At 39.8% G+C, this 27,785-nt stretch overlaps 1 protein-coding gene and 1 pseudogene across 4 annotated transcripts in view; both read left to right on the top strand.

Moving 5' to 3' along the window:
* Positions 1-27,785, top strand: part of TEC (tec protein tyrosine kinase) — a 111,841-nt gene that overhangs the window by 20,499 nt on the left and 63,557 nt on the right. For 2 of the 4 annotated variants that reach the window (XM_045834408.1, XM_045834409.1), the window contains exon 2: positions 14,202-14,387. In XM_045834408.1, coding sequence (XP_045690364.1) covers positions 14,202-14,387 — 186 coding nt within the window. Of the gene's footprint in view, positions 1-9,192; positions 9,230-12,704; positions 12,791-14,201; positions 14,388-27,785 lie in introns of those variants that run through there. The other 2 variants (XM_045834412.1, XM_045834411.1) reach the window with 2 other exon arrangements.
* On the top strand, positions 26,426-27,135 carry LOC123815801 (annotated as a pseudogene).

Below are 27,785 nucleotides of genomic sequence, written 5' to 3'. Positions count from 1 at the left end.
TATTTGGGGTCTTTTGTGGTTCTGTACAAATCTAATGGTTTTTTGTTCTGTGTCTTTGAAAATGTCACTGGAATTTTGATGAGGATTGCATTAAATCTGTAAATCGCTTTGGGTAATATGGACAATTTTAACTATGTTGCTTCTTTCAGTCCACGAACACAGAATATCTTCCCATTCCATTGTGTCTTTTTCAATCTCTTTTAATAATGCTTAGTAGTTTTCAGTATGTAGGTCTTTCACATCCTTTGTTAAATTCATTCCCAGGTATTTTATTCCTTTTGTTACAAATGCAAAAAGAATTGGGTTTCCCCACCATTTTTTCCTGAAATTTCATTGTTATTATACAGGAAAACAGTGGATTTTTGTACATTGATTTTTTATCCTGCAACTTTACTGTATTTGTTTATTGTTTCTAATAGTTTTTTTTGGTGGAGTCTTTAAGGTTTTCTCTATAAAGAATCATGTCATCTGCAAACTGACACTTTTACTTCTTCATTCCCAATTTGGATGCCTTTTATTTCTTTTTCTTGCCTGATTACTCTGGCTAGAGAATCTGCCAACAAAACAGAAACACATCCAACCTAATGGTAGAAGATATTTGCAAACAACAGTTCCAATAAGAGGTTAATATCCAAAATATATAAAAAAACTCATATAACTCAACATCAAAAAAACAAACAATCCAATTAAAAATTAGAGAATGGACAGGACTTGAATAGACACTTCTCTTAAGAATATATACAAATGGCCAAGAAATATATGAAAAGATGCTCAGCTTCACTAGCTACTAGGGAAATGCAGATCAAAACCACAACTCGATGCCCCCTCACACCTGCCAGAACGGCCGCAGTCAACAAGACAAGCAGGAGCGAGTGCTGGAGAGGCTGTGGAGAAGAAGGAGCCCTCATTCACTGCTGGCGGGAATGTGAGCTGCCACAGCCACTATGGAAATGGCGGCTCCTCAGAACATTAAGAATAGCGTTACCATATGACCCAGCAATTCCTCTTGTTGTTATCTACCCTAAAACTTGAAAACATTTATTCTCAAAGGTAGATGCACCCCTATTTTCATTGCAGCATTTTTCATGGTGGCCAAGACATAGAAACAAGCAAAGTGTCCTTAGTTAGATGATTGCATGAAGAAGATGTGGTACATATACAATGGAATACTGCTCAGTCATAAGAAAAGATGAAATACTGCCATTTGTGACAACAGGGATGGACCTTGAGACTATCATGGTTATTGAAATAAGTCAGTCAGAAAAAGCTAAGAACCATATGATTTCACTCATATGTGGGATATGAAATGAAACTCACAGATACAGATGACAGTGTGGTGGTTCCCAGAGGGAAAGGGAGTGGGAGGTAGTAAAGGGTATGTATCGGGGGCCAAATATAAGGTGATGATGGAAGATGATCTGACTTTGAGTGGTGGGCACACGATGCAACATACAGATCATGTATGATGGAAATGTACCCTTGAAACCTGTACAATACTATTAACCCTGTCACCCTAATGAACTCAATTCAAAGAAACCTTTATATAAAAATATATAAACCTAAAAAATGATATAGTATATATACCGGTTATCTATTGGTTTGTAACAGACCACTCGCAACTTAAAGGCACACAACAACAACCACCGTTTTCTCACACCCATGGAATCAGGTGAGAAAGAAGTTAAAAATTGGACAGCACAAGGTGTCTGTCCCACAATGTCTGTGCCCTTATCTTAGAAATCTTGATAACTGGGAGTGACTCAGACTGCTGGGGCTGGAATCACCTGAAAGTTTTCTCCCTTATATGTCTAGCTCTTAGGCTGGGTGATTTGAGGGCTGGGCTCAGCTGGGATTCTCTGCTAGAATGCCTATATGTGGCTTCTCCATTTGGTGGGAGCTTCTCTCACTGTGGTAGCTGGGTTCCGAGAGGGACTGTTGAAAGAGTGAGCGTCCGAAAAAACTAGGCAGGAGCTACTTGGCCTTTTCTGACCTAGGCTCAGAGGTCACATAGCATCCCTTCTGCTGTACCATATTAGTCACAGGTGTCAAAAGCCCACTCAGATTCAAGGTGGGGAGATGTGGATCCTGTCTCTAACGGAGGAGTGTTAAAGAATTTGCATGTATTTTAAAAAACAGAGCATTGCTATCATAACTGGGCCAGACAAGGACAATGATGGGTAGAGCAAAGAATAGGAAAGTACATTATCAATTTACCTCATTAGAGATAGGACATATGGAAAAGGCCACTGGATGTTTTCCAAACAGTAGTTAGATTGTGGGTTATAGCCATGATGCTTTTTGAATGTAGTTCATAATTTTTATTTGTTATAAGCGATGTGTGAGAATGTTTTCTATGGAATTAGTATTTTTATCAGTTTTTTTTTCCCCTGTCTTAGAGATTAGGCATATAACAGATGGCATTCAGTTTGGGAAATTCTTCAGTAACTGAACTCCAGAAGCCTTAGAAGGGTAACTGTCTCTGGTCAAATTTGCCTCCTTGTTTTAGTATGCACCGTCAGTTCGGTTGTGATGGTTACCTTTGGTCCTGTTTTTAATGAGTTCTTTATTAAGAGACTGCAGTTTGAATATATTGCACTTTACCTGACTGCCCCCTCTGCTTTGGTGCTTTGTTGATCTGTGCAGAATTTTCCTTTTATCATTCTGTAAACTTGAAAAGGACACTTTTTCCATGAAATTTGAACAGGAGAAAGGACATGGAATAAAGGGAAGAGAGGAGTTATAAAAAGAACAAATGTCCCATAGGCTGTAGTTTTATTTTTGGTTGCTAGAGACACATATTTCTGTTGGCCCAAGAAGAGATCATATCACAAGACATTATTGTGTGGCTCCATTGACTCGAGGAATCGTTGGGAGAGATCTCATGATGGCCCAGGTAGGGTGGTAATGACATCTTGAGGAAGATGTTATTGTAAAGGAGAGCTCACCCACCTTTTTTCTTACTTTTACTTGTCTGCTTTGGTTCTCTTATTCCCCCCTCCCTCCCTCATCTTTATCCTTTCTCCTTTTTCCATTCTCTTTCTCACTAGTTCCAAAGTGGTGGATGACAAGGATGTGGAAAACCATTTAAGGGAAAACCCTTGAACATATTTTAAAACTTTTTGTTATGGAACATTTCAAGCAGAAAGAATAATCGGATAGTATAATGAACCCCTGTATCCATCACTCAGCTTCAGTAATCCATCACTCAGCTTCAATAGTTATCAACTCAAGGACAATAACATTTTGTCTCTACGCCCACATACCCCTTACCAGCTTGCGAAGCAAATCACAAACATTATTTTATCCCTAAATTTTTCAGTATGTAGCTCTAAAAAGTAAGAACCCTTAAAAACACATCACAATACCATTATCACACCCCCAAGACTCAAGAACAACCAAACACTATCTTAATATCATCAATTGTAATACAATCAAACAAATCTTACCCAAAAACCTTAATGTCATCAGTATGCAGGTAGTACTCAGGTTGCTACAGTGTCTTATGCATATCAACTAGTTGAGATGTCTTGTAACATGTTTTTTAAAGATTTTATTTATTTATTTTTAGACAGGGGAAGGAGAAGGAGAGGGAGAGAAACATCAATGTATGGTTGCCTCTCATGCATCCCTTACTGGAGATCTGGCCTGCAACCCAGGCATGAGCCTGAGTGGGAATTGAACCGGTGACCCTTAGTTTGCAGGCCGGCGCTCAGTTCACTGAGCCACCCCAGCCAGAGCAAGACTTTTAAAATACCTTGAATTCTCCTCAGTCTCTCTTTTTATTCTTGAACTGTTTTGGTAAAAAGCTTTCTTATTCTGTAAAATGTTGAATGCAGTAATGATGTGGATTTTTTATTCCTATAACAAAAAAATGTGTTGACATAGACAAATGTTTCTCACTAAAAACAATTTAGAATATTGCAGCCAAGGAACACATACTGGTATTTGATTATTTTATGTATAATTTCAAAATTACTTTATTTTCATGTTTTCTTCTAGTAAAAGTGCTGAAAATTACTTTACTCACTTGAGGTACTTGCTATTCATGTCTGGTTTTTACTGGTTATTGTTTCCCTTTGAAATAGCATGAAACAGAAAAAGAAATATTTGTTTTATATATGAAATTCTCACACCTGTGGAGAATTAATGCCAGAATATTGTCATTTAAAGTGAATCCACTTAAATTTCATAGTAAGTAGTAAAAGAAAAGAAAAAGCCCAGGATGATTCAGACTTTATCCTGAAAAACAAAGTGAAAATATCTTTATTTTATCTCATGTATGGCACCATTTAGATTATACTTGCTAACTCTTAGAATAAAGAGTGAATCAAGTGTTAATTGTTTAATTGAGATAATTTTTCTGTTGGAAATGCATGATACAATTTTATTTCCTTCACTTCATTTGAATTTGTCAGCGCAGTCTAAAGAGGAACATTTTTCAAAAGCGTTAGAAAGCTTTATCAGTTTCTGCAAGGGTGTGTCTATTAGGTAGAATAAAGGTTAAACCACTATAACAAAAGCCATTATATGGCTCTTATTTCAAAAATAAGATGAAAGTGTGTTTCTTTCTTACAGTGCTGGTTATAGCATATGGTTTCTTACAGCTGTGTAGGCTGAGAGGGCAGCTCTGCTCCACGGAGTCATTGGAGGCCCAGGTTCCCATTCCACTTTATTTTTCCTCCTCTCCCTCGGGTGATGCCTGGAACACATAAGGAAAGTGTGTACGTTCCAGCTGGTGGGAAGGTGGAAAATGCTGTAAATTCAGGGAAAGTCACTTGTCAGGGAAAGTTGAAGATGATCTAGATATCATTTCTGCATGTATCCCTTTGACTTGTTAAGAAAAGAAACAACAATTCAAAATGGAGTCACTTTTGTTGAGCCATGTCACCAAACCAAAACTTAATAACTAGCCTAATTGCAGTTTCAGACTCTCCCAGGAGTGGAGTTGCCTGATCGACACTTATGAGATAATATCCCTATAAGACCTCTCCTTCCCCTTATGAACGCTGTCCTTGCCTGAAACCATCCACTCTTTGAATTTCTTAGTCCTACACTTTTTTTCAAGGGGCGGGGGAGACTCAAAACTTTTTATTTTGTACAACCCATTGGAGTGCCCTTCTGGTTGCTAGATGGGTTGCTGCCCAATTCACGAATCACTTAATAAAGTCAATTACATCTTCAAATATACTCAATTGAATTTTGTCTGGGGGGAAGTGGTGGGGGTACAGTGGGGGTATGTGTGTGAGAGGGAGAGGGCAGAAAAGGGAGCAAAAAGCCCTTTACCCCAGTGTTACCTTAATATTTTAATTGTCAATCATCCTGTATTCTGTTTTGACAGTTTTGTTGTGTTATTTTGTTTTTTCCTAGCGAACTAACTGCAAGATTCTCATTTCCCAGTGGTGCTGAGTGTACTTGAGCAATTCCCCAGTATCACTCTCATTTACGTCTTGAAAATCTTCATCCTTTGAATATTTGCTATTTCATTTCACCTGCATTGTTGACTGTCACATCTCTCATTCAGGGAGAGAGAATGACCCACAAAGCAGGACCTAGTAATGAGAAAGGGGCCTTTGTGGTCAGTTGATTAATGAATGTTTTTAGGTTATGATAACTTTTGTTTCTTTCTAGAACCACTTAACTATGAATCTCCTGTATAGTAAGTATTTTGTTGGTTCTTGGAAATATTGCACATGGTTTCTTTTCTAAAACTTTATCCTCTGTGTATTACCCTTCGAAACTCTTATTTCTTCCTTTTTAAAAATGGTGAGGTCCCCAACCTAAATTGTAGCCAGAGACCACAGAGGGGACCTGTGCTGGGAGACCCACACCTGTGTTAAAGAGCACATGTTGTATCTGTGTGTATACCTGTGCTACACGGACAGTAAGAAACATCTCTTCTTGGTGCGGCACCGCTCAGCCTGTTTCCAGGTTCGCTTGCCCCCTAGCCCAGTCACCCACCATGTGGGACTGGGCCGGGGCCCAAGGGCGATTACTAGGGGAGATAGGTCAGCCAACTTCTGTAACTTTGGTGTTTTGTTCTGAGATGTCTTATCTTCTCTTTAGGTGTTATCGACACTGAATGATGTTTTATTAGATATCTTTTTAAAAATATTTTTTTTGTTTTTCAGTTACTGTTGACATACAATATTATTTAGTTTCAGGTGTGCAACATAGTGATTAGACAAGGATATAATTTACCAAGTGATCACCCCAATAAATCTAGTACTCATTTGATACCATATGTAGTTGTCACAGTAATATTGACTATATTCCCTATGCTGTACTTTATAGCCCTGTGACTGTTTTTATAACTGGCAATTTGCACATGTTATTTCTTTCCCCTTTTTTACCCATGTGCCCAACCCTTGTCTGGCAACCATCAATATGTTCTTCGTATCTATGAGTTTGTTTCTATTTTGTCTGTTCATTTGTTTTTTACATTCTATATATAAGGGAAGTCATATGGTATTTGTTTTTAACTGATTAATTTCACTTAACATAATTCCCTTTATGTCCATCTGTGGTGTCTCACATGGCAATAATTTCCTTTTCATACAATATTCCATTGTATGTATATATACCATATCTTTTTTTTATCCATTTGCCTATCGATGGACAGGTAGATACTAGGTATGTTGATTTTTGGATTCCTAACCAGTCCAGCTTCAATAGGTCAACAGACAAGCACTCAAAACTTTGTAGCCTACTGTAGTTAGTTAACACTTTTAAACTACTTAACACTTTTAAGAACATACAGATTAGCACTGGGTGCCTTAGTAATAGATAAGAAAGGCTACAGTGTTTCTTTCTACTGAGCGCTAAAATGTTACCTGATTCTGGAATAGCTTCCCCTCGTGATCTTAAGTAGGAACCTAAATGTACCCTTTATTCTGATAGAAGTCAGCCCAGCATTTTTTTCCTTTGCTTGCATTTCTGCCAGTTAATTTCACTTTTACAAAAGGAAATTGAGCTGAAGCTGAGAGTATACATTGCAGTAGAGAGCATGGTTAGCTTTGTTCTTATATAATAGTTACCCATTTTAGGAGCTTTTGAACTGAAATATAATCTACCGATATTGTTGGCAGGTGCACAGAATTTAATTTCTTACATAACTGTGAGTCTGATATTCTTTCATGCTAGATTTCTTAAAATTGCAAACACACTAACTTTGTCATAAACCTGTGATGAGATGTGTAATAGGCAATGCATTCTGATGTATCAAGAGAAGTCCTGAAACCAAGGGCTTTAACTAAACTCTTAATCTTAGGGCATTACCAAGTGTTGGATTGAATTATGTAATATTGATGATTTTGGGTATTGGCAATTTCATATGGTCCAACCTAATGTGATGAAAATTTTAATATTAAGTCACTCTGCTCCGTCCTGTAAGGAGTTTATCTTTCCCCCTACCGTGATAACTAGGCTGTTCGTTTCTTATTCACTGTACGCCTGACCAAGCTATATTATTTGGGAGCTCACAATCACTTTTGTTTTTAACTTATGACTATCTTTCCTAGTTAGCACCTTTGTTCCCTTGATTAAAAATATTATGAAAAGTTGTATAGACTAGAATGAACAGCCCTAGTAGTTGTCCTTGCATGAAGAAGAAGGTTCTAAGATCTTTGGTTTAAATTGCCAGACTGTGAAATTGAGAACCATTAGTCTGGTACTCCGATTTGCAACACTGGACAGAGAATATAACTTCTTGGTGGTTTGGGTTTCTCATGGGCGAGACAGTGATTTCCCATTATTAGTTCAAAGACTAATGTGTTAAATTTTCCAAAAGTTTAAAAAATTTCGGTTTACAGGACAATGTTCCAACCTGCTGAGCCATACTAACCAGGGCTTTTTTTTTTTTTTTTAAGAACCGCATATAAAAGTTATTTATCTTTCTCTGTCTGACTTATTTCATGTAGTATAAGGCCCTTGAGGTCTATCAGTACTGTTGCAAATGGCAAGATTTTGCTTTTTTTTTATGGCTGAATTCTATTGTATTGTGTATGTATGCTATATCGTCTTTATCCATTCATCCATTGATAGACCCTTCAGTGGTTTTCATATCTTGGCTATTATAAACAAAGCTGCAGTGAACATGGGAGTGCATGTGTCTTTTCGAGTTAGTGCTTTTGTTTTCTTCCGATAGATACCCAGAAGTGGAATTGCTGGATCATGTGGTAGTTCTGGTTTTAATTTTTTTGAGGAACCTCCATACTGTTTTCCACAGTGGCTGTACCAATTTACTTTCCCACCAACAGTGCACAAAGGTCCCCTTTTCTCCACCTCCTTCCCCCCACTTATTATTTCTTGTCTTTTTGATAATGGCCATTGTAACAGGTGTGAAGTGATGTCTCATTGTGGTTTGGTTTTGCATTTCCCCAATGATTAGTGATGTTGAGCACCTTTCCATATGCCTGTTGGCCATCTGTATGTTTTCTTTAGAAAAATATTCAGGTCTTCTGTCCATTTTTATTTAGTTTATTTTGCTATTGAGTTGTATGAGTTCTTTATATATTTTGATATTAATCAACTTGCATATCACATATGTGATTTGCAAATTTTGTCTTCTATTCAGTAGGTTGCCTCTTCATTTTGTGGCTGGTTTCCTTCCCTGTGCAGAAGCTTTTTAGTTTGATCTACTCATACTTATTAATTTTTGCTTTTGTTGTTTTTGCTTTTGTTGTCCTGTCTAACAAATCATCACTAAAACCTATGTCAAGGAGCTTACTGTCAATGTTTTCTTTTAGGAGTTTTATGATTTCAGGTTTTGCATTCAAGCCTTTAACTCATTTTGAGTTAGTTTTTATGTACGGTGTAAAATAGTGGTCCAGTTGTACTTCTTTTGCACATGGTTGTCCAGGTTTGCCACCATCATTCATTGAAGAAACTGTCCTTTCCCCACAGTATCTTCTTGGCTCCTTAGTCATGGACTGATTGACCGTGTATCCATGAGTTTATTTCTGCATTCTATATTCTGTTCCATAATGCATCTGTTTTCCTGCCAATATTGTTCTATTTTGGTTACTGTCGCTTTGTAACATAGTTTGAAATTATGAAGCGTGATGCCTTTGGTTTTGTTCTTTTTCAAGTTTCCTTTGACAATTTGGGTCTTTGTGGTTTCATACAAATTTTAGGGTTGTTTCTTAAGGTTTCCCAACTTTCAACAATTAGCAGCTGTGGTAAAGAGAAGAGTGTTCTTGTGTTTAACTCCAATGAGATATAGAAAAACGCAGTAAGTCGTAGCTTTGAATTTTATTTAAAGTAGATATTTGTAATTGAGAGTTGGTTCCTTTGTGCTTTTTATTTCTGAATGGGTCAGCTATTTGTAGAGTGGAGAATCATGGGGGAAATTCAGCTGGAGTACTCTGAAATTTTGTTTTAACTTCGTTTTCTAATTTGGAACATCAAATCTATTACTTCCTTCATTCAGAGAGAACTGTCTCCCTTTAGTTTTTGGTACTGAGCGTTTTTTTTTTTTTTTTTTGGTACCGAGAGGTTGGTGTGCCTCTGAGTGTTGCCTTGGAAGCCATCAATTCTGTTGTAATCCAGAGATTGAATCCAAGGGTTTCCTGAAGGCAGCCTGTCATGTTTTTTCCTTGAATTCTCCCCTGTCTTCTATTAGAGAGGCCGTGAAGTGGGGTGGTTAATGGTGCAGGCTCTGTGGTGCAGAGCCTGCACCATTAACCAGTGCAGCCAGGTTTCAGTACAGGTTATTCTGCCTGTACTGAAACCTGGCTCTTGTTCTTACTATGTGGCTTATAAATATAGTAGTGATAGTACCGATTTGAGGTTTGTTGAGAGGTAAATGATTTGCTCCATCTAAAGTGCTTATTGCTTAGCACAGTGCCACCATTAAGCAAAAATGGTAAAAGCTTGATAATGGTAATTATAATTTTTATTATGTTTTCTCTCTCTATAGTCATTCTGTAGGGATACTCCCTGGTTCTCCAATGGTTGTTTATTCCTCCAGATTTCATTGATCTTATCAAAAGGCCATTGGATTGGCCTTTCAGGATAATGATATTTACTTTCAGAGAGATCTGCTTTTAGCCCCCTCCTCTACTTTGGTCTGCTTTTTAAAGTATTTGGCAGGTGTGTGTTTCATAGTTTTTAGTTTGAGGTCGAAGGCCATCTTTTGCTCATTGGAAGGTGGAATTATTTTCCTCAGGTTTTTAAGTTTTATTGTTTTCATAGACTTTTAGGGGAGGAGAGGAGAGAACATATACCTTTTCACTGCTATCTTCCAATAATTTTTTGATTCTCAGAGGCATTTTTATTTTTAAAAACCATGTAGTACCATCACTTTCCATGTACCCTGCTTATGTTGCCACTTCTTGGCTTTTCGGTCTTAGGTCTGCTCTGTTGACTTCCTGCTGGTACTGTGGAGGACTGGCCCTCTCACAGTGTCCTCTCCCGCCCACACGCAGTCGCATTTCTCGTGCTCACCCCCTATGTATTTATGTCTGCAGTAAGATTATTATTTGTTGTTACCTTATTATGTTGTTCTAGATGCATGCTGTTGTACTGTGTAGAATACTGTGATTAGTTTTCCTTTTCAGCACAATTTTTTGTTTTCCCTGGAATTAATTGATTTGTTTAATTTTTTTAAGTTGGCAAAGGTTTATTAATTTGTTGTAAATCTTCTCCCAATGCCTTCAGGTTCATCTCCTGAAAAATTCTTTCCAAGAACCTTCTAATGTGGCCTAATTCAGCCTTGTCGCTCTCCTGGCCTGCTGGAGATTTTCCTTCACCATCATCCTGGAGATTCTCTTTACCTTTCTTTTGTGCTGGAACCTTGGTTTCCTGGATTCCCTGTATTTTGTGGCTTACTTCTTTATTTTGGTGGAGTACATCCTCAAGTGGCTTTTTGAGAAGGGTGAATAGGAGATAAATATTTTAAAGCCTGACATATTTGGAAAAATGTCTTTATTCTCTTGTCACTGCATTGATAGTTTGGCTGAGTATAGAATTTGGGGTTAAAAATCATTTTCCTTTGGGTTTTTTCTCCATTATTTTGTAGCTTTCAGTGTTGCCTTTGATGATTGCTTTTCTGAATTTCGATCTCTTCTGTGAAACCTACTTTTGAGCTTGCCAAATCACCTGCCCCTGATGTTGGGACCTTTCGTCCCTAGAACTGCAGGTAAACCACGCCTCTGTTATCCTCCTGGGCCTTCCAAAAGTCTGCCTTCCACTTGGTAACAATGGTATTAGTCACTGGACTGGGAACTGCAGGTTTGCATGTGGCCTGTTTCCAGGGCATAGCTTGCTTTTCCCTTACAGTGCATTCTAGCAAGTCATCATTTTCACCCTGCATTGAAGACATGTTGCACAAAGATGAGACAATAATTTTCAAAGAAGTGGTATGTACAAGCCAGCAGTTTCTCAGGGAAAAAAAAAGAGGACCAAAATTTTAATTTAGAATAAGGAAGACCAACATCGATGCAAGAAGGACAAAAGTACTTTTCTGACTTATCTTAGGATGGTTAATGGGTTAGTTGGTCCATTGTCCATCTCCACTGTGAATGGTATAAAGAGGTAGTGTAGGAGCCCAGCCTCATTCTTTAAGTTAGTGACTCCCAGATCTACCTGCACATTAAGTTATGATGCCCTTAGCCTCACCCCAGACCAACTGAATACGAATATGTGGGTGTGGATCCTGGACATGTGCATTACAAAAAACCCCCTTGCCCTGACCCTGTGGCTCAACTGGTTAGGTGCTGTCCCACAAAACGAAATGTTGCTGGTTTGATTCCTGATCAGGGCACATGCCTAAGTTGTGGGCTTGGTTCCCAGTGAGGGTGCGTGTGAGAGGCAACCAATCCATATTTCTCTCTCACATCAGTGTTTCTCCCCCTCTCTTTCTCCCTCCCTTTCCCTCTTTCTAAAATAAATAAATAAATAAATAAAATCTCCTAAGGTGATTCTAATGTGTACTTAAGGTTGAGAATAACTTCTTTAGGGGCTTAAAATCTAGGTGAAAGTTAAAGGATGAACATTAATTGCTATAAAATTGAAAGATTATGATGAGATCTGTGATCACAAGTACATGAATTGGAAGGTTTTTAATTAGCTGGAGTCATCAGGAAAGGCCTCATTGAGGAGGTAAGTTTTGAGTTAGTGGAGTTTTTGTAGTGAGTGAGGGGACATCCTAGGCCAGGGATTGAATTTCAAGTATTTTGACTGGGTGTGGAATATCTGGGGAATAGTGTAAGTAAAGATTCGATGTTTGGTTGCAGCCAGATTCTACACAATCTCGAGTGTCAAACTAAGGGGTTTGACTTTTCTGCAGGTTGTAGGGAGTCTTTGAGGGGGCAATGAGGATTTCTGATGAACAGGCATGATGAAAGTGGTGTCTTTGAAGAATGATGCAATGGGAACAAGGGGTGTGTAGTTTGAACACATGAGGCAAGAGCCTGGGGAAAGGAAGACCAGTTGGAAAGCTACTCTTATGGTCCAGACTGTAATGCTCTGAGCTAGGAAAAGAGCAGTGGTATTAAGAAAGGAATGTAAACATTTATATAATGTTTTCAAAAACAACCAAGTTCTTTTCCACATCTCATTAACCCTCACAATAGCTTTGTGGTATTTACTTCCATATTTCTAAAAGGAGGAACTGGTATACAGAGGTTAAACTGCTGTGAAGTTACCATGTGGAACATGGAAGTGCCTGACTGGATGATGGCAGCTCAGTGCTGGGGAGCTGCAAGGGTGCTTCTCAGGTGTCAGGTTGGGTGTGAAGGTGGTGAGTTCCTCAGTGGCAAACTCAGTGCCAAGTCCCTGGCTGTGGTCTCAGGTAACCCCCTGTGTTTTTTATGTGACTTCCGTTGCATTTATAGTTAGATATAAAATGACTTCTTATAAAGGTGTGGGGAAGGAAGGGAAGAAATGACTGTCATCAATTCAATTGGTCTCAAATAAGAATCTTCAGGCCTTTTCTGAGTATCTTTGGGTTTTCAGATAATTAAATTTTGTTGAATATGACAAGGCTTAGTATAGGTGTGGGTAGTCTGGGTATGGGGCTCCAAATATGGACTGAGTAGATTAGTAATATCTGGGTTTCGTTTTCTCGTATGGTTGAGAAGAGAACTGAGGAGTGTGGTAGTGTAGACATCAGAGAACATCCTCGTGGCTCTCGTGACTGGGATGTTTGATGAAGATCACATTCTTCTCAGGGCTGTCGATTGAATCACATCCACCACTGTAGTAACTTACTCTCATTTTTCCATGTGTAGTGCACACTTTTTTTGCCTAAATTTTTGAGGGAAAAATAAGGATGCACATTATATGTGGGTAGCACTAATTCTGTATTTATATAAATGATTTTTTAAAAAGATTTTATTTATTTATTTTTAGACAGAGGGGAAGGAAGGGAGAAAGAGAGGGAGAAAAACATCAATGTGTGGTTGTCTCTTGTGCGCCCCTCACTGGGGAACCTGGCCCACAACACAGGCATGTGCCATGACTGGAAATCAAACCCATGACCCTTTACTTCCTAGGCCTATGCTCAATCCACTGAGCTGCACCAGCCAGGGCTATAAGTGTTTCTATTTCCTTTATGCTTATGATGGGTTAAAAGTGTAACTCTAGAAAGCAATAATGATATCTGTATACAAAATAATACCCTGGAATATGATAATCAGTTTGGTTTATAAATAAATAAAAATTGAATTAAAAAATTAAAATTAAAGTTTTCTTCCCGTGAAAGGTTGGGCCAAAAACATGGGCATACATTATACATGGCAAAATACAGTATTTTGTTCACATGTTTACTGTGTTGGTGTGCTCATCCATTTTGTGTACCAAGATTCTGAGGCAATTTAAATACCAGCTTCAAGCAGCCATGCACGTGATGAGATGTACTTTTCCATCTGCTGTATTTGCTTCCTTGCAACCAAAAGCAGCAGAAGAGTGTGCCAGGGGGCTAAGGGATGCTGGGGAGGTATAAAGGAGTAAGTCATCATCATGGCAAACCTTGATCAGATTTTCCTGTAAAATGCTAAGGTGTGGGTGAACAGAATGAGAGTGTGGATGGAGAGGGGGTTAAGATTTTGTGCTTTGGGTGTTCTCAATCCAGGTGCATTGGGTAACATTCATTGGATCCTGCTGGGATGAGGATCAAGTCTACTGTGGTCATTTGAAATGACAGCATCCTTGGAAAACTGAAATGTCACATTTTATTTCAACTGTTTATTTTCTCACTTTAGAATACTGGGACCTTCAATGGCAGGAGACAGAGTGATCAGAAGACCGAGATGAATTTTAACACTATTCTAGAAGAGATTCTTATTAAAAGGTCACAGCAGAAAAAGAAGACATCGCCCTTAAACTACAAAGAGAGACTTTTTGTGCTGACGAAGTCCATGTTAACCTACTATGAGGGCCGAGCAGAGGTAGGAGACAATCAAAGTTTCCTTTGCTGCTTTCTGTGTTGATACCACTTTCTAATCCTGGTCTCTACCCCTAGTCCTATGGAATAAGCTTTAGGTTAAGGAAGTTAATAATGAAGCTAGGGTAATAATATGTTATCATTTGGATTTGAAAGATAAAGTTTAGGATATGGATTGAAATTATTCACAAGTCCATTAGTTATGAGTTTAGTATATATGGGTATACATTTTATATCAGCCTACTAAATTAATCTGTTAGTGAAATCAAATCCCATAAATTACAGGGTATGGCACAAATAACGCCTCTTTTTATTATGAAATCTTTTATTGTAAAATCATAAGCATGTAATTCTGTAACATAACAATATCACAGTCAAGTATACCACATGACATTTTAGGTGAAATGTTCAAATTAAAACTATAAATTATTACACTCATATTATTACCCTACCAACCATACTCAAGCAGGCGTTACTTCTGCCGGACCCTGTGTGTCAAAGTCTTCCTGAACACGTAGGAACTGTCCTGTATCAGTTAATTATACAGTGAGGCAGACATCTATCCTCCCCTGTTTCCCTGGCCCCAGGCTCCTTCAATATGATGGCAATATGCGTTCATTGAAACCCTTCCTATTAAGTACAGTTTATTGTGCTTTTGGAAGCATGCTGAGAAATCCTGTTCTGGGTGATGAGAAATTCAGTCAAGCCATATGTTCCAAGGCTGCTGTTGGAAAACCTGTGTTTCAGTTTCTGCTCTGGGCCATTCTTTGGTTTACCTTCCTTGTTCTTATTGCTCTCAATTAGCTCACATTTCTGCACATTCTAGTGAACTGGTGATTGATCTTCCCGGCAATTTATGTTTCTTGATCTTACTCATAATAACACCGAGCAGAGGGGGTTTCATAAGTGGTCTTGCTTTCTGGTCAGGGAACTAAAGGACAGGTGGGTCAGGCCATCTGACGTGGCAGTGGAGGCTCTGTGTGGTGTTGAGATGGAATCCAGGGGGGATTAATCAGGGAAAAGGCCTGCTCAATGATGGTGCGAAAACAAGGAGTGGAGCAATTTCTGTCTGTTGAGATATTGAGTAACACATTTTCAAGTGGTAAGTAAATCTGCCACTATCATTAGCTAAGAAATCAGGACCCTTTTATAATTGGACTTTGGTACTACTAATTTGGTTGATGTGTTGTTTCTTTCTTTCTTTTTTTAAAGATTTTGTTTATTTTTAGAGAGGGAAGGGAAGGAGAAAGAGAGAGAGAGAGAAACATCAATGTGCAGTTGCTGGGGGTTGTGGCCTGCAACCTGGGCACGTGCCCTGACTGGGAATCGAACCTGCGACACTTTGGTTCGCAGCCCGTGCTCAATCCACTGGTGCTACGCCAGCCAGGGCTTGATGTGTTGTTTCTAACACTGCTCCGGTATGGAAACTGACAAATATTTTCTAAGTCAAAGAGTAGGGAGACCAGTCATGTCAGGGAACTTGAAGGCCAACTCCAGGTTCAGTGATTTGCTAGAACTCATGGGACTCAGCGTGCAGTTCTACTCACAGCTACAGTTTATTACAGTGAAAGGAGACAAAGGAAAATCAGCAAAAGGAAAAGGTAAATGGGGTGAGTCTGGAGGAAACCAGGCACAAACTTGCAAGAGTCCTTTCTCAGTGGAGTCACGAAGAGTGTGCATAATTCCTCCAGCATCGAATTGTGGCAGTTGTGAACTGTATACCAGGAAAGCTCACTTGAACCCCAGTGCCCAGGGTTTTGATCAGAGGCTGATCATGTAGGCACCCTCTGCCTAGCGTGTACCAAAATCCTAGACTCCAGAAAGGAAGCAGGTGTTCAGCTTAAAGCATGTTGTTTGTACAGTTTTAGGCTCAGTGAGCCCTTCTTATTGGTGCTAGGAATGGCAGTACCCTCCCAAAGTCCATGTTCAAGCCATAGGCCAACCTTGTAAGAAGGTCTTTGCCAAGACAGTAGTCTCATAGACCTGCTGCTTTTAACTCTTTCTTTGGAAATCAGTGGTAATAATGATACAAATTTTCGAGCACCAAATGTATGCCAGGCACTGGGCTAACTACTTTACATGCATTATTTCCCCCCTCAGAACAATGCTAAATTGTCTTAATTAGTATCCCCATTTCACAAATGAGTGACATGAAGCTTAGAAAGGTTAACAGCTTTCACAAGGTCATTCACCGAATGAATTACATGGCTTATTTCTTCAAAGCCAGCTTTGAAACCACTGTGATAGTCCAGAGGAAATTAGAAAAAAATCTATGAAGTCTTTCTAAATACAGATAGAGTTTTTTTTAAACCAAGGATTTTTTTTATTACTTTCAGTTATGAATTTTTTTAATTGTCTTTGTGATAGAAGAAAATTAACACTTGACAGGGTTTTTGGGCTGTCTCTGCCACTGTCAGCTTGGACACTCTAAAACGGTGTTCTTCCATCTCTACATATAGTTTAGAAATTACTTTGTTATACATTTTCCATCTGCCTTTTGTCATCACTGTGTCCACCCCAGCACATATCCATCACCAAGTTGCATGAATTCTCTTTGTTGTGACTATGTGGTGGCTCCCAGCCCCAGTCTTTTAGGTGGATCCCTGCTCTACCTGGTTCCACTCTTGAATCTTTATCTTTCATCTACAGGGTCTTCAGAGAGATACTGAAACCTGCAGCGTTGTATCTTCTCTGGGATCAGTTAACTCTCCTTAGCGTGGAATGCAAAATGCATGATGCAGTGTCCTTATCTGGTGCCTTGCTAATATTGTTCACTCTACTCGGAGGGATGTCCTTCTCTGCCTTCCTGCCAGGATCTCTCTCTCCATCCACTATTTCTTTTAGCTGTCAGAAATTTATTGAGTGCCTGGCAAACACTCATCTTTTCAGACTTACTGTATTTTTTGGACTATAAGATGCATCCCCCCACCCACAATGTGGGAGGAATAATGGTTGTTAATGCTGCTGTTGATTTCTTTGTACATTTATATTGGTGAAATATGTTATTTATATTATTAAATATTTCACCACATTTTTTTGCTTCAAAAACTTTTTTCCTGTTTTCCTCCTCTAAAATCTGGGTGCCTCTTATGGTCTGAGAAATATGGTAGCTCAATCCCTACCTTTTCCGAAGCCTTTGCTATATCTTCCCCACGAAAAGTAGAATCCCCAGCCTGCTCCAGCACTCTGTGCCCTGTGCATACTTTTCTCATGGCACCTTGGTTGTCTGACTTTATTTACATGTCTGTGTCCCCCATTGGACTTTAAGCTTTTTGAGGGCAGGGTTCATGGCTTACCCATCTTTTCATTTCTGAGGGCCCAGTGCAGAGTGGGTGCTCAGTTGGATGGGAGGAGAGATGGGGAGACCGCAACCTTAGAAGCAGGCAGGGCAAGTTTATCCTAAACATAGATTAGGAACCATGACAACGCTGTCACACTGTGAATAAGTGGAAGAGTCAGAATTTGAACCTTGCTATTCTTTCTCCAAATTCAGTGCTTTTTCCATAGTGCCACAGGTGCCTACCTTAACATTTTATTCCAGTTGTGTTGAAATCAAACATTCTTTGTAATGAGATGCTTGAAATGTTAATCTTTTACCTCGGTTAACTGACGGGATGGTTGAGGCAGTTAGGTATAAGTATGATGTGACACGAATCTCTTAAACATCCTGGGCAAACTCTCATGTCTCTGTGGAGTCTTCTGGGTCACAAAAGGTTGTTTTCTTGACCACCCCTGAGAGCCTGGATTGTCAGTGACTGGGGATAAGAGCCTGTTAAGGTTGTGAGATGATGGGATGTTTCTCTTTTAGTTGTACCCTTAGATAGGGGGACCACCCAGTGGGAAGCGTAGGTTCGCAGGCCACTGCTAGTCCCTACATGGAGATTTGTGTCTTTCAGCCCTCCCTATGATTCTGGAGAGTGGGTGTGTGTGTGGGGAGAAAGGTTTCTTTACTCCAGGGCAGTTGGAAACATTTGCATCAGACTTTATACATTATCAGACAGTTCACTAGCTTGTATAAAGCAATATAGCTCTGAATACTCAGTAGGTACAGTACAGCTGTTATTGTACAAGGGAATTTTCTGGCTCTGAAAATTCTCAGCTATATTATCCCATAAAAACTCATATTCTTATAGGCAGTTGAATTTTCTTGTTTCTGAAATAAGGTAGTATCGAGTTCCTCTTTTGTGTCAGATCAGAAGAAGAACAAATTTCCTTTTTTATGCCTCTTCTTCTGATTTGTATCTTTCTTCTTAATCTTCTGTCCTGGATATGAACTTCTTCGTTATTAATCATTTAAAAGGGCTAAGATGCAGGCCTGAAATCCTAGGGTCTGATTTATCCTCTTAATTTGCCAACTTATCCATTTTCATTTAATAACATTTTCTGTTTCTACCCCCTCCTGTGAAAGAAGCAGAAATAACATTCTGCCTGTGGAGAAGCAGAAATAACATTCCTTCCATCCACACCCTTAAAAAAATTTTTTTATAACTTTGTGTTTTGCTTAGTTTCAAACTTTAAAGAAGTTGCAAGAATAGTATAAGGAACTCTCAAGTAACCTTGACTCAGATTTGCAAATTGCCTATGGTTTTGTCCCATTTGCTCGATTTTCCTCTTTGCATCTTTCTCTTTATATGCATGTTATTTTCCGAACAATTTGAGGGTAAGTTGTAGACATTGCCCCTTTTGTCACTAAATATGTCACTATGTATTGTCTGAGACCAAGACCATTCTCTTTTATAACCACAGTACAATGATAAAAAAATCAAGAGTTTTAAAACTGGTATGATTATTGTATCTATAGTCTGTAGTCAAATTCCGTTTATCTTTCTGCTGACACTCATAGCTATTTCTCAGCCTCGTCCCCTTGCCAAGTTCAGGATCTCATCTCTGATCATGCATTGCGTTTAGTTGGTAAAGACATACAGTGTTTAATTATTGATGGTGAGAGGAAGAGAAACGTGAGGAAGAGATGACATCTTTTGTTACATACTATAAAATGTCAACTATGTCATGAATACGGAGTGATTGTCTATGACAGTCCAAACATGAAATCAGATTTAAAAATTATTACAGTCTGTTCTCCTCCTCTCCTTCTCATGGTCATCATTAGGGCGACTGTAATTTCCCAGCAGAGAGCGTGTTTGAGCCTGGTCCACTAAAATGACTAAAACTCACTTACTCCTCTTTCCCAATCTCTAGTCTTGCTTCAGTCTTAACTTTTTATTCTTCTGTGTAAAACAGTTGTTGGGCATGTCAAATATTTTAGGAACAGTACAGTGTCAGTCATTACTAGTAAACAGAGAGGGAACTTAATCAAAGGCTTGGCCCTCGTGATCTAATTAAAAGTGGAACTAACAAAAGGACCTAGATTTTGAAAAATGCTCTAGGGTCTGGCTATGATAGTTGTGGTTTGTTCATCAGTTATTTGTATTATGATGAGGAGAGAAAGGCTGTAAGAAAAATCAGTGTTTTTGTTCAAAAATGATACCTAGTTTATTTTATGCATAAGTTTTAGCTCTTAGCAATTTTTAGTGTATCAAAGTCAAATTTCCATCAGAGTTTTATTTAGCAGTTTTTCCACTGAATATATTCAAAAGACTGTGCTGTAGGCACTGAAGGCAATTATGAAAAGAACGATTCCCAGAATGTTGGAGAAATGGCATTATAATTGAAATAAAAAGTGTCTCACTTTACCTCTGTTTTCCCACCTGCCAATCTTGAAAGAAACGTGTCTTAATTGGAAGTGTTTATAACTTGTTGCAATTTAAAAACAAATAACTATATTTGACATAATGATTTTTATAACCTGTGTTTTATTTCTCTGTATTGCATCATGAACTACTAGGCTGGGGATTCTTAGAAATCTTTGAAGCTACTTCTGTAATTATTTTCTATTCAGTGTTTGTTGATGAAGATAGGTAGGTTGGCTTTTTCTTGAGGGACAGTTAAAAAGGAGACCAAATTATATGAGTGGAGGAGCTCTGGTAGCACAAGTATAGACTATGTGGATTGGGGGTGGAGGTTGGGGAGGGTTTGGGGAGGACCTCCACTTAGTGAAGGGTTGGCGGATGAGCAATGCTGGGCAAAGAAAGCCCTTTCCATACAGACGTCCTGGGGTGAAAGGGAGCTCGGCGTGCTGGTGGGACTCTTCTGTTCTAGACCTGTATAGATGTGCATAACTGGTAATTACCCATGTGAGGGGTGGTTGATTTTGTTAGTAATAAAAAAGGAATCATAATTTTAGAGCTTGAAGGAACTTTAGAGAATGACCCCAAAATGTTTCCCATCTAGAAAATGAGCAAGCATAAGGAGATTATTTGCTCCAGGGCACCCAGCAAGCTGGCGGGTGCCTGAACCTGGACCAAAACTCGGACCCGAATGTCTCTGTATCAGCCTCTGATGGTGCTGCCAGTGTCCTGGAAAGGACATGTTTGGGTGGCCCAAGAAGGCGAGGGCACTTAGACACCCTAAATAATACAGCGGTTCATGGAATGGACACCTTCTTAGCAGCTGTTAAGACCCCTCTGCTTAAAAATACTTGTCACTTTTTTGCCTTTGAAGCTTTGCCCTGGCTGTGACTAACAGTTCTCCTTCTCTCCTCCATTTCCCCATGTCACACCTCAAGTCTTCTGAAGTGGGAGACCTTTCCTATCTCTCTGGTTGTAAATGTCTTGCCCTTTGTGAATTACTGTTAAATTTATGTGTTGTTATTATTGCCTTTTTTTGTCACTGACTACATAATGATTGTAAGGGCCGAGGTTGTTGCCTCATCATTTAAACATACCACATTATACCTTGCACTTACTAAGCTCTCTAAAGGTTTTTGTTGGTGATGATCAGTTAGTATTTGAAGCATCAAAAAGAGACCCAGCGATAGTGATTTTCCATTCAGTTGTTTTCCATTTTACTTTATTTTTTTTGAGGAGATGCATTACTTAAGCTTAGAAATACAACTATGTTTTTATTTGGTATTTATTAGTATTAATCTCTCCCTCAAACTAAAATGTGGATGTTATTATAAACAATTCAAGGTATGAACTGTCAGAAGAAATCACATTGCAATTTGAGAAAGTGAAACTCCATTTTGAGTTGTTTCTAAAACTGTTTCAGGCATTCTCTTAGCCACTGGCTGACGCTGGTCAGGTGCGTGCAGAGGAGTATCTGCAGGAGGGAGCGCAGAAGCCCCGGTGTTATTCAGCAATTAATTCTAATGACTTTTAGGAGAATGCCTCTTATTATTAGTCTTTATGAGTATACTGTGCTTCCGAGATAAATATTTAAGTTTGATGATAAGTATTGGAGAGATTTAAAATACATTGTTATTGTCTTTTTTTTCTTACGAAGGCTCTTTATTTACCCTTTTTAAATTTTAATCTTAGAGAACTGTCTCTAATATTTGCATGATTCCATATTAGTTAGCACCTGAAGTGAAAAATTGCATGAAATATATACAATGTAAGTTGTTTGTTAAGTAAAATTATGTAAGAGACAATCAAAATCTCTAGTGATTTTTAATGGATCATGAAAGAGGAATTTCTCTCCCCATCATCCTAGTTATACGAGAAAACTTTTTTCCATTCTATCTTTGTTCTAAGTAATCACATAGGTATAGGTGTTCCTTAATTTTTTTTGCCACTGAAAAAAGTAACATGGATAGGTGTACATCCTTGCTAGTGAGACTGTAACATGTGAATTTTGCTCCTTTTACAGGAATACATATATTACATATGTATGTATTTGTATCTATATGTATATCTGTATCTTTATCTCTACTTATGTTTCCTGACGGAAGAGAGTCTAAACACTTTGGTTTGTTATGTAGGACTCAGCTCATTTGTTTTAGCTCATTCGTCGTTTGTACCACAGAAGATTTAGTGAGCACGTACAGTATGGTTGGATGGAAGAGTTGGCAGATGAGTGATTCTGGCTTTGTTAATTGTGCAGCCTGACCGAGCAGTATTTTTTGGGTTCATAATTGCAGACTCTCTTTCACTGCTTCTACTCTGTTGTGAGGGGGCCTCTGGAGACCTACAGTTCCTGTACTTACGTGCCACTGCTGTTTGCATTCATGCATGCATTTCTGGATTGCTTTGGACTCTAACTCCACCGGCCCTTCGGTTTCTAGGTGTAACAGGGGCGGTTACACCTACAGGATTGCAGGGTTTCCTTCTGTTCTTGAATTTTCCATACCATAGATTCACAGAAGTATCGCGTGCAGGGGCTTTGTGTACACACTTGCCATGCTCCGTTCTCCTCAGCATCTCTGTAAAGTAGATGACCAACAAATTTGTCCACCATGTATTTCACAAGTGCAGAAACTGAGGGACAACCGAGGCTCCTTCTCTGAAGTGACATACATGCCATTTGAGTAGGTGAAATAAAACGTCTTATCTTTCTGGCTAGTGTGCTGTTAAACCACATTGTGCTACTTCCCACAAAGGGGACTTCCTTAAACAGTAACTTCACTGACCACCTCAAGACACGTTTCCTTCCTCCTCCCCTTCGTTGGCTTTAAAAGAAGCATCCCTCAACTGTTTTTAATTTGTGCTTTTTTTCTCCTTACCATACCCTTGTGAGGTGGTGGGAGCCCTGTGCATTTCAGTAAATTAGAGTTGTGCAGAAAAAAGAGCCACAGATGGAACATTTTTCTCTGAATGCATATATGAAAGTAGTTGAAAAGGGTTATACTTACTTTGAAATTCTTAAGAACTTCAAAGTGGGTTTGGTTAAGTAATATGAACAAAAATTCATTTCATAAATACTTTCAATGATTTGCTACAGGGAAACCTCACAAGTAACTCAAAGAAGACTTAATTATGTTCATAGTCTATCTCAACAGTAGAGGACAAGGTCACACTTGAAAAAGACCCCTGTAAATCTACCTCCACGTATCAGTGACTTAGTTTAACACTTTAAAATAGTAAACTAAGCTGATTAGTTTAGTTTAGATGTACTCAGCCCTGAGTACAATATCAAAATAAATGGTAGAAATTTGAATTTTTTTGGAGAAAGATGAGTAGTTTGATGCCGAAGATCAAATACGTAATTTGGAATTAAAAAAAAAAAACAGGGCCATTTCCTTATTTTCAGAAATCGCAATCACTTTCTAGGGATAGGTATAAGGATAGCTGTAGGAAACAGCACCAACATCCACGGCCAAGATAATGTTTATCCTGAGGTTCTGGAAGCGGCTTATCAGCTTCCTGTTCCTTCTTCCTTACAGGAACTTCAGTTGTGGTCTTAGGCCTGCCTCTGAGTTCATAGAATTTCTGTGAGTTAAGAGAGCGGACTATTCTGCAGGCTGATTGCTTGCCGACCTTGGGGGCGGGAGATTTAGCATTCTCAGCCTCTCTGAGCCTGTGTTGGTGGAACTCTGGTTGGGGACTGTCTGATGCGGATGGTTTTCTCTGGATGTTGATCCATGGGGTACATGACAGGGTGGTGGTGTGATAAATGTGGTGTTATTCCAATTTTACAATTTTAGGGTTCAAATCCTAAATTTGTTGATTACTAGCTGTGACCTGGGACAGGTTACTTAATCTCTCTGTGCCTCATTTTTAAACTGGGGCAAATGATACTATTTCCCTCAGAGGTTTCTATGAGAAGTAGAGGGACATGAAGTGGGTAGAATAGAGCCTGGCATGTAGTAAGTATGTTGTAAGCATCAGTGGCTGTTATTCTGGGTAAGTTGCACTGTTGCCCACTTTTAGCGTTTTTGTGGGATGCATTTCAGAGTTTCTGTTCTTGTGTCTGGCTTTTCTCAGATTGAGAACTGATTTGCAATAAGCACAACTGTTTCATTCTCCTAGGAGGTCACTAATCCCAGGGCACTCAACTGACTCTTGAAATTGGTCACTGTTGCTTGTGATGTTATATTGTGGTGACTGTATAGGGAAATGCCGACCTTGGGGGCGGGTGATTTAGCATTCTCAGCCTCTCTGAGCCTGTGTTGGTGGAATTCTGGTTGGGGACTGTCTGATGCGGATGGTTTTCTCTGGATGTTGATCCATGGGGTACATGACAGGGTGGTGGTGTGATAAATGTAGTGTTATTCCAATTTTACATTTTTTTGTAATAACAAAGGTGGATCTACCTTGAATCCCATTAAAGAAATGTAAGGATTAGAACCTTTCAATTCCATAGCCCTTCCTAAGGCCCCTAGCAATTTTGTTTCATAATTTTGCACTTAAAAAAAGAGAACCTTCTCCCCAAAGTGTATAAGCTTCAGGTCAGTCAAAACCTGGATCTCTGCAGAGCACATGTAAGATTTAATTTATTTTAATATCTGACAATATCTTCAGATTTTGCCAGTGAAACACTCCTAAGCATCTCCACTGTAAAACAGCTAAAAAACAAGCATGTTTATAATTGGTTTATGTTTTTAAAAACCTTCCTTTCAAGAGGTAAGTGGTAACTTCCAGGCAAGAAGGGTAAATGTGGTGATTGCCCCCTCCCACAACCAGATCAAAATTACAACTAAACTGTAGAACAACTGTCATTCAGAAACACCCAAAATCTGGCTGAATGGAATTCCTACAACTAGGAAATTAAAGAAATCACATTGAGACTGGTAGGAGGGGCGGAGACACGGAACAGGCTAGTCCCACACCCATGTATGGTGGATAAAAATTGGGAGGGATATCTTAGCAGCAGAGGTCCCCCCTGAGGAGTGAGGGTTCCCATCCCACATCAGGCCCCATGGGACTAGTACCAGGCACCCCAGCTGAGGGGGCCAGACCCAGGAAGAGAAGTCCCCATAACTTCTGGACAACTTCAGACCACATTGGAGCACCACCACCCAACCACCTCCATAAGCAAAACACTCAAGGGGCAGACTCAGTGGGCACCAGAATCCCACAGGGCAAGTCCTGATCTTTGGGGTGGACTCTTATACAGTTGATTCTCCACAGTGGCCAGAGGTCGGTGTTTGGTAGTTGCAACCAGTGCTGGCCACTGATCGGCCTGGGGGTAAATCCCTCTCATTGATGTCCCTTCCAGCAGCAATCAAGGCTCAACTACAAGAGGAGGACATATACCACCTACATGGAGTTTTTGCACTGGATTGCCCAACTCGGGTTACCAGGGAGGCTGTGCCATTGGACCCTACAAAACACCTGCTATGTTAGGCCACTCTATGAAGACAGGGAGTCAAAGCAGCTCTACCTAATACATAGAAACAAACACAGCGAGGCTGCCAAAACAAGGAGACAAAGAAACATGTCCCAAAGGAAAGAGAACAAAACTCCAGAAAAAGAACTAAACAAAATGGAGACAAGCAATCTACTAGATGCCGAGTTAAAAACACTGGTTATAAGGATGTGCAGTGAACTTAGTGAGAACCTCAACAGCATGAGAAAGGACCAGTCAGAAATGAAGGAAACACTAACTGAAGTGAATAATTTATAGGGGATCAATAGAGTAGATGAAGCTGAGAATCAAATCAGCAATTTGGAATTAAGAAAGTCTGTTTAGAAAACAATCAGAACAACAAAAAGAAAAGAGAATAAAAAAAAGTGAAGACAGTGCAAGGAGCTTCTGGGACAACCTCAAACATACGGACATTTGCATCACCTCGCACCTGCTGGAGTGGTTGTCATCAGTAAGTCAACAAGCAACAAGTGTTGGACAGGATGTGGAGAAAAGGGACCCCTCATACACTGTTGGTGGGAGAGCAGGCTGGTGCAGCCATTGTGAAACACATTATGGAGTTTCCTCAAAAGATTAAAAATGGAACTGCCTTTTGACCCAGTGATCCCATTTCTGGGAATATACCTGAAAAAACCCAAAACACTAATTTGAAAGAATATGTACACCCCTGTGTTCATTGCAGCATTATTTACAATAGACAAGATCTGGAAACAGGCTGAGTGCCTATCAGTAGATGAGTGGGTAAAAAACTGTGGGGTGGTGGTGTGGGTGGGAGCGTGCTGACTGGGTTTTGGCGTTTAGTGCAATGCTGCGGTGGGGAGACCTGGACCTGATGCACAGACACTTGAATTAGCTTTAGCAGAAGAGATATGGGGTAGCCATAGAACATTAAGGATGAATTCAGGCAGACCTGAGGCCATAGAGAACTTGCCTGCTCTTTACACTATTTTCCAAGGAGAGGTTGCTATGGTGACAGACTGTGGAGCCATTGTCAAAATCCCAGGCTGTCAGAAGCAAGGTCTGGTCCATTGAACTCACATGTCATCCTGTTGAGTGGCTAAGCCCTCTGAGATAGGAGATGTTGGAGACAAAAGTATGGGTGAAACTTATTGGCCAAGAGATGAAAAATGATAAAATAAAAGTATCCCACTCCATGGGAGTTGTCGACCAAAGGATTGGGAAAGACCTTGAACCCAGCAATATCATGGAGCAAGAAGAGAGGCAGAGGTGGTCCTTCCAAGAGTACACTGGGCAAAAGATCACCCTCGAGGCTGTCCTGAACACTGCCTGCAAGCAGTGTGGCTGTAAAGGCCACTTTGCAAAGGATTGTGTCATGCAGCCAGGGGCCCAAATACTCTCTGATACCTGATGAAGATGAGGAGAAGGAAAAGGCAAAGTCAGCAGAGTGTGAGAAGCTAGACCCCATGAAGAACTCTAGAAAAAGAAAGGAAAGAAGAAAAAGAAATACAGAGACAGGAAGTCACCTGACTCTGACAGCTCAGACTCTGAGAGTGATACAGGCAAGAGGGCAAGGTGTACACCAAAGGACAGCAAGACAGCAAAGTAAGAAAAAGAAGAAACACAAGAAGCAGCACAAGGAGTGAGAGTGCGAAGAGTGGAGGGGGTGGTCGAGAGAAGAAGGAGCCAGGATGCGACTTTTAGCCCTGGCTCCTAAAAGGCCCAAGAGTGAGAATGTGGCCTCCCACCCCCTTACTTCCTTCCCATAGGAGGTGGCCTCCCCTCAAGCAGGAGGCAGGTTTGGGAGTTACATGTCAGAAGCATCTGCCTGAATGAGTTGTTTCCTTGTCACTTCTGGTCCTTTTGCAAATGACCCCCGCAGCTCACCTGTCCATTCACCCAACTTCTTTTATTCAGCAGGAGGGCCTATTACCCTCTCCAGATGCCATGACCAGAGCCTGATTCCTGTGCAGGAGTCCAGGCTAGAGCCACAGTTACTGCTGTGGAGGAGTTTCTGGCTATAGGTGGAGAGCAGGGTGATTGGCCCCTCCCTGATGGTTTGCCCTGGGCTGAGTAGCGGGGGATCTCTGCTGCACTCAATCAGCACTGGGGCAGATAGGAGACCGTCAGTCTGAGGACACGGTAAGAAGTGGTGCTTGCATTTTTTTTCCCCTAACATGACTTTACTATTCTGGAAGTGACAGTTAGTGGTTGCAGTCAGAAAATCATTGTTCACAGTGACTGAGCGTGTGTGTGACGTTCTGCCAGACCATCGAACCAGACAGCTCAAGCCAAG

This window comes from Phyllostomus hastatus, unplaced genomic scaffold, assembly GCF_019186645.2.
Source record: "Phyllostomus hastatus isolate PE091 unplaced genomic scaffold, TTU_PhHast_1.1 phas_contig_196, whole genome shotgun sequence".
Classification (NCBI taxonomy): domain Eukaryota; kingdom Metazoa; phylum Chordata; class Mammalia; order Chiroptera; family Phyllostomidae; genus Phyllostomus; species Phyllostomus hastatus.
The sequence above is the reverse complement of the archived record's forward strand: the minus strand, read 5'-3'. Positions and strand labels throughout refer to the sequence as shown.